The sequence below is a fragment of the Notechis scutatus genome, chromosome Z, assembly GCF_049901735.1.
Source record: "Notechis scutatus isolate UNSWTSFEM ecotype Mainland chromosome Z, rNotScu1.2, whole genome shotgun sequence".
In the NCBI taxonomy this organism is placed as follows: domain Eukaryota; kingdom Metazoa; phylum Chordata; class Lepidosauria; order Squamata; family Elapidae; genus Notechis; species Notechis scutatus.
Window position 1 is genome coordinate 93,446,437 of NC_142025.1, and position 7,824 is coordinate 93,454,260.

Here is a 7,824-nt window from a genome sequence, read left to right on the forward strand (position 1 = left end):
GGGATGGGGCTGATGAAGGCAGGGCCGAGAGGCGAGGCTTCTCAGCCGTCCTGCAGGGACTATCTGTCGCTCAGGTTTGCAATGAGGAGGCATTGGCGTTCCCTGAACTTGGTGGTTTGCTGGCAGACGTTTTATTACCCGACTAGGTAACAACATCAGATGTTACCTAGTCAGATAATGAAACGTCTGCAAGCAAACCACCAAACTCGGACTCCCCCCCCCCGGTCCTTGAAAAAGTGTTTCTGAGTGAAACTGGTCCCTGGCACAAAAAAGGTTGGGGACCACTGCTCTAGTAGAAACATAAATGTGAAATTTTAGATGCAACTGTTCTCATGAGAGGCAATTAAAGATTTTTGAAAGTGACGCCTTGCAGTTTTTTCCCAACCTGTGACTTTCTTCTCATCATCGTCATAGTTGCTGGAGGTTAAAAGATGTCCAAAAATAAGAGCTGGCACATACATTTTTTCTACTTGATGCTCAACGATAGGGATTCCTTTCCCATCATTCCACACAGAGATTGTGTTATTTTCTCTAGAAAGAGAAGATTAAACTGATATTCAAAGAAGTCCAAAGCAAACTTTTTGTCTCTCCAGATAAAAAAAGAAAAAAATATTATTCACTGAACAATAGGCAACTCTCAACAGCAAATTCAGTTACGCTAAATGTGATCGGAAAGTCAAATTCTATGCTAATCATTACACTATTATTTAAATCTACAAGAATACAGATTCAGTTTCACATTCCCTTCCTAATGAACTAATCCTCAATGAAAGTCAGAAATATTAAATATTAAAGCAAGACTTACGGGTCAATTGTAACTTTAATACAAGACATATTTTCATCTCTCTGTTTATTGTCCGCTGCATTGACTAAAAGAAAGCAATACAATTTTTTAGTGGTTGGTAACATTTGCAAGTTAAAACTCTTGATTTAGTTTTCAGTTATGCAACACTGAATTTCAACAAGTTCTGCCAAACAAGACCAAGCATTTTGTACACATTTTGTTACCTATTCAAAAAGCTAATTCGTTGCAATACCTTTGTATATTCAGGCATGATATTCCCCTCTGAAAAAAAAATCTGAAAAGTAGCCAGGGGTACAGGGGTTGCCTAAGCACCCGCTAAGCATCCGCTCAGCTCCCCGCCCTGACCTCAACTAACACCCCCCCTTTCTCTCTTTCCTCTCCCCCCCACACCCCTCCAGGTCTTCCCCAGCAACCCCTCCCTGCACAGAAGCCTCAGCTGGTGCTTTCGGGATCTTCCTCGCCCCCCTGCATGAGATCCTCCGAGCTGCGGGCTAAAGGCGGCAGGGCTCCTCCGGGCTGATCGCACAGGCACCTGGCAGCTGGGGGGGGGAGGGGAGGGAGAAGAGACCCGGGGCGTGACGTGGGTCTACTTTCCTCCCCACGGAGAACTTTTTTGCATCCGGCGTGGGTAGTTCGGCGAGAGGCGGCGGCTCTATAACCCCAAAGGCAGCTCTCGCCCGACATCAGCGCGCGCGCACGGCCACACACAGAACACCCACTCACTATCCCCACAGCATAAGAATAACAGGAATAATAGTCTTCTTCCCCCCCTCCACCCGCCTTGCAGTTGCGACTTGTGTCCCCGCTCCTTGGCTCGGTTTTTCCTGCAACTGACTCCCGCCTCACACTTTTGAAAGAGCGAGAGGGGCCTGAGGAGTCGTTGAAGCGCGCCCCGTTAGTGGGGTGGGAGGAGAGAGAGAGAAAGGCGTATTATTACATGAGCCTTTTAAACTCGTGAGAATGGGCTTCCCGGGGAAAAACCGTTTATTTACATCTGGGTGGCCAGAAATCGTTTGCAAAACCGCTTCGCCTTCGCCAGTCCTCTTTACAAAGCACCGCCGCAGCTCTTCCTTTTTGCCTTTCCCTTCCTGAGGCAACGCGGGACTGGAGCCACGTGGAGCCGCGCCGGGCAGTAGCAACTCCTGACTCAGGGGGCCTCCGAGGGGAGGGGAAGGAGGAGAAGAAAGGGGGGGAAAGGGGGGGCTGATTCCCCCCAAAAATCGGAATTCCGATTTTAGTCGGAATAGTATCATGTCTGTATATTATTGTTCATCAACAATGGATCTAAAAAAAATCCTCCTAAAATGCTTGATGCCCTCACTATGAAAGCATTTTATCCACATGTCAACATACCTAGTATTTCATCGAAGATTTTATAAAGGCCAGGAACAAAGGTGACCTCCCTGCAATTCAGTCCTTCCTCTTCATCAAACACCCACATTTGCTAAGAAAAAAGTAATTTTATTTATCTGCTGCAAAATCTTGAGGTACCCAGAAATATATACTATAATCAGTGTATTAATTTTAATGTTTCATAAAAGTCTGATTTGTAAAAAGCATACTTTTAAGTTTTCATAAATGTATAGCCTATTGTGTTCAGATTAATCATAAACGGTTTGTAATGAATTTTCTATATAAGAAATTGTAAACTATTTGGCTGATAAAATATAATTTGCCAAGGGAAACCTTAATTATAATTTTGATAGCACATTACAAAGTACTTTGGGAATCAGGGCAACTTGTCTTTGCCGCAAACAGATTTTTTTTTACCTGAGTTACTTGCTCCACAGATCCAATGTACGTATCAGGTCGAAGCAATATATGCTCCAATTGAGATATCTTCTGATAGATTCTTTCAACAGATAGCCTCTTCTTTGAATTCTCATTCTTTATCTTCTTCACTTTGGGGTTCACATCCAGAACCTCAATGGAAATAAAACAAGAAAAAATGCAAGGAGATATTCACTGCCTGCCTACCAGTTTGTAATAGGAACTCAGGTGGGATGGCAATACATAGAACATAAATGCCAGTGCTAAATGTTGAATGAACAAGGCAAATTGAAGAGTAAAGAGGTACATGTTTCTGGAGGTCAGCTCCAGATTAAACATTTTAGCTGGCTGGGTATTACAGGGAATATACATTGTACAAAAGCAGCTTCATATCAAGTCAAAAAGTGTCCAATAGCATCTTGCCAAGACAATTCTGTGTCTTGTACTGTCCACATAAAAAGGTCAAATGCAGTTTTATGCTGCTGCTTCTTTCAGGGCTGATACGATTGGGACAATAGTGATCTCCAGTTGCTCTCTGTAGGACAATGCACAGGGGAAAAAGGACTATTCTTAAGAGGGAGTGATTAAACATCATGCCATTTAAGATAAGATCTGCCCCCAACCGCCTTTCATTCCATAAGAGCCTAAAGTGCTGGCTCTGTAAATTGGCCTGGAGACTCAATGGGGGAGTTGTATTCTGGAGGTGGATACTAGATTGACAGCAGGCTCCATCTCTCGCCCTGCCTCTCTAATCCACACTTGCCCATTTTTGGGAGTAATTATATCAATATATTTTCCTTCATTTCTTTTTCCTTATTATTCTATTAATTTACTTTTGTTTAACCTTCCTTCTAATTTCTTTTATCGTTGTAAGCTACCTAGCATAGCCCTAGGGCGAGATAGGCAGCAAATTGAGTTAATAATAATTAACTGCAACACTAAAGCTGATCAGGAATGAAGGCGAATATACAGGATAATATTGCAGGAGCCAATCTGGGTTGGTCACAGGGACCAAAGGTTTTGTATTTCCGAGCTTCCAGATTCATGCTGGACCCCATCTTCAGGGAACTCTAAGGGTTCCATTATGAGTCCGAAAGCTCAGAATACAAAACTTTTCATCCCAATGACTGATCCAGATTGGATCCTGCACCTAAAGCTGATGTTCAATTGTATCTAGCTGCCTTAAAAGGCTCCTGGTTGATTTAGCATGCTTGTAGTTTATCTGTGCCTCCATGTAACATAGGTGGCAAGTTGATTGCCTCCCACTTGGAAACTTCTTGTCTGCCAGCCGATTGTGATCAAATTATTCCCCTTTCTAAAATGTAATTCACCCCAAGTTACGAATAAGGTTAAGTATCTGGGGATACATTTGACAGCAAGATGTAGCACATTAAAAGAGAACAATTATATTAAACTTAAACAACAGATAGCTATAGAATTGAAGAAATGGGAAAACTTGCAATTGTCATTAATAGGGAGAATTTCAACAATTAAGATGAATATTTTACCTAGAATCCTATTTCTCTTTCAAACAATACCAATTAGGCTCGGAAAAGACTATTTTGATGATTTAAATAAAATTATGTTGAAGTATATATGGCAAGGTAAGAAAGCGAGAATAAAGCTAAAGCTCTTGCAAGATGCTAGAATTAGAGGAGGTTTTGGTCTGCCCAATTGGGAATTGTACTATCAAGCTGCAAGTTTGATGTGGGTTAAGGAATGGATAACATTAAGAAAGACTAGATTGTTGACATTAGAAGGTCATGACTTGCTGTTGGATTGGCATGCTTTTTTATGGTATAAGGGAACTAAAACACAGGGTTATTTTAGAAGACATTATATACGGGAGTCTTTGTGGTTAAACTGGGAGAAGATAAAAAGACAATGTTATTTGAAAATTCCAGTTTGGTTATCGACTATTGAAGCATTTTCCTATCCTATAATTTATAAGAAGGAACAAACAGTTAGATATGGGGAACTATTGGATGAAAAGGGTGAACTTAAATCAATACAAAGTTTAGAGGAACAAGGTATAAAGATGAATTGGTTTTCATATGCGCAAATACATTCAAGGTATGATGAAGATTCTAAAACAGAGGGATTCTATGATAAACAGACTGATCTAGATAAGATTTTGATGGGTATTGATGAGAAGGTGATTAAAAAATTATATGGTTATTTACTGGGAATTAAATTAGAAGAGGAACAAGTTAAAGAAACTATGATTGTTTGGGGGAAGAATTTTGGATATGGGATTGATTTAGAGAAATGGCAAAAATTGTGGTCTCAAAATTATAAAATGACAATGTCAACAGCATATAAAGAAAATTTGTATAAGATGTTTTACAGGTGGCACTTTCCCCCAACAAGAATGTTCAAGAACAAATCTGAAAAATGCTGGAAATGTCATCAGATACCTGGCTCATATTACCATATGTGGTGGACTTGTGAGGACGCTAAAAAATATTGGACTAAAATTCGCATGTGGTTGGAAAAAATGACAAAAAAACGTGTAGATTTGAAACCGGAGTTCTTTTTATTGGGAATATACATATAGTAAAGATTTGAAATACCTGATTGTAAATGTGTTAACAGCGGCTAGGATTGTATTTGCTAAAAACTGGAAGAATGAGAAAATACCATCACAGGAAGAAATTATTAAGAAAATATTGGAATGTGCTGAGATGAGTAGATTGACATTTGAAATTAGAGAGCAAGAGGATAAACAATTTTATGAAATTTGGGATCTTTTTTATCAGTGGCTAGATGACAAAATACGATAATAGAATATTTAGAAAGTTAGATAGCAAGGAATACTTTTATTTTTTCTTTTGCCTATGTTATTTGACATTATATCTATAAAGTGTTTTTAGGATAGATTTGGTATGATTATATGATTTGTTATAGAATAAACTGTTTGAAGTATTGTTCTCTCATAAAGCATGAATGATTAAAAGTATAGTTAAATGATTTGTTAATAGCGATATTAGGATATATAAGTTTGGATTGACAATATGAGTTGTTATGTAATATAACTGCAATTAAGACTACGAAATGAATGCACAAAATCGATGAACCAACCGACACACTGTATGTACATAAGAGAGTTGATGTTTTAATGTTTTGTTTGTCTTGTTTGTTTGTAGAAAATTAAGAAAATTGTTTTTCATAAAATGTAATTCACCCCGTCTCTTAAAAGATTTCCATTCCTTTAATGGAACCGATTCTGTTAGAAGCCAGACCTGAGACTTTAGTTGTACAAGGTGCATTGATAATAAAGTAAACTAAACTAGTTTCCTTCCAAAAATATTAGAAGTTTGAAATCTCCTTCCACTTACCAGGAGAGGTGGAGTTAACAGTTTCAGGTTGACCAAATTTTTTGTAGTAGGACGTACAAACTTTGTCAATTGTAAAATAGGCTTAAATACTGTGCGTATACATATTCAGAAAGCAAACTCAGTTCCATTCATAAATTCAAAGTGACCCAAGAGAATATGCAACACCTCCATCAAATGATATTGCTTAATAGATGGAATTTTAAGGGGCAAGTAGAAATGATAAAAAAGGTAGCTCTTTAGGAAGCCCACAGCAGGTGAACTGAAACCAGTGCATCTTACTTAGCAGAAATGTTGCATAGGTATAATGAGGTGTGCCCATAATGCTCATACTAATGTATTCTGGACTAGCTGTAGTTTCCTAGTGATCTTCAAGTGTAGCCCCATGTGGAATGCATTGCGACAATCCACATGCAAGGGTGGCCAAGACATGGGTAACTATGAAGTAGGGTACCTTTCTTTAGGAAAGGGTGCAACTGGCACATAAGATAAATTTGGGCAAAAGTCTAGCTGTTATTGCTCAATATAAGCTTTTCCCTTCATCGGAGCTATTAACTCTGTAGTTTATGAGGCTTTTTAACTTTTCTATTTCAACTGATGTAGCCCAGATATGATGACCTGGACCCAACCTATAACATTCAGGTCAGCATCCCTTAAACCAGTGGTAGGCAACCTGGTCTCTACCGCCCACTAGTGGGCGTTCCAGCTTTCATGATGGGCGGTAGGGGTTTGTGCCCTACTATATAAATCCCCATTACTGTGGAACCGGTGGGTGGTTAGAGAAAATTTTACGACTAACAGAGATACAAAAGTGGGCGGTAGGTATAAAAAGGTTGACCACCCCTGCCTTAAACCATGGGTCTCCAACCGTGGCAACTTTAAGCCTGGTGGACTTCAACTCCCAGAATTCTCCCGCTGGGGAATTCTGGGAGTTGAAGTCCACCAGGTTTAAAGTTGCCATGGTTGGAGCCCCCTGCCTTAAACCAATCATTCACGAGGGATACCGACGATAATGTCAATACGGGTCAAGCGAACCACCGTGGGAGAATTCCGATGCCAACCAGTTTCAAGGTCAACCAAAACAAACAAAAGGGAGAAAATCGTCAGAAAGGGATGCTTTCCAAATTGCGTGGGGACACAATGAGAGAAGAAAGGAAGAGGCCCAGGGTACACCGAATGGCTCACCATGAGCGGGGAGGAGCAGTCGAGATCCATAGCGGCTGCAGAAGTGAGAAGAAAAGCCGATAGGCGAAAAGGTCAAAGCAAGGCAGAAAGCGTCAGGTGCTGGCTGAGCGGGGGGTGGCGGGGGCGGGGGGAAGAGTTAAGCTTGCGACGAGAAGAGCCGCGGCCGTTGCCTCCCGCCAGCCGTTCTCCGGACCAACTGCTCTCGCGCACTCTGCACACCCAACGTTCGAGAGTCGAAGAATCACAAGTAACACCGCTTCCAGTTGAATCGACATTCAAAAAAACCGATGCAACCCGCCAAAACGCTTCTCACCAATGAACGAAGGAGGTTTGGAAGCCTGACCAATCCTTGCAGGAGACAAGGAGCCGAACGAAAGAGGGGGAGGGACGTTTACCCAGCCAATAGAGACCACGCTAGAACATTCAAAAACACATTTAAAAAAAAAAAAACAGTTCCTGTGTAAGCGAAGGCGGATACTTCGGCGTTTGTGATACTTTAGAGCGCTTATTGGCGTTCCTATGGGCCAATAGGAGCCTGGTGCTGCACCAATGCCTTGCGTGAGACTTTGTTTGCAAATTAACCGCCCTAGGTAATGTTTAAATATATATTCTGTTCTCACGTGTAAAATACTCCCCCCCCCCGCATACTTGAGACAGCGATTATCTAAAATTAGTAATCTAGGGGTGTAAAGAGAAGATTGGTTTTAGAAAAAGGACCATAACCAACTA

At 40.8% G+C, this 7,824-nt stretch overlaps 1 protein-coding gene across 1 annotated transcript; it reads right to left on the minus strand.

Moving 5' to 3' along the window:
• Positions 1 to 293: 293 nt before the first annotated feature.
• Positions 294 to 7,427, minus strand: LOC113429853 (DNA topoisomerase 2-alpha-like). Its single transcript, XM_087947979.1, has 5 exons — positions 7,096 to 7,427; positions 2,576 to 2,728; positions 2,159 to 2,249; positions 806 to 869; positions 294 to 531 (listed from the first exon to the last, which is right to left on the minus strand). Exons 1-5 carry the CDS (start codon positions 7,123 to 7,125, stop codon positions 315 to 317), a joined length of 555 nt encoding a protein of 184 aa, XP_087804105.1. The 5' UTR covers positions 7,126 to 7,427; the 3' UTR covers positions 294 to 314.
• Between the last annotated feature and the right edge of the window lie 397 nt (positions 7,428 to 7,824).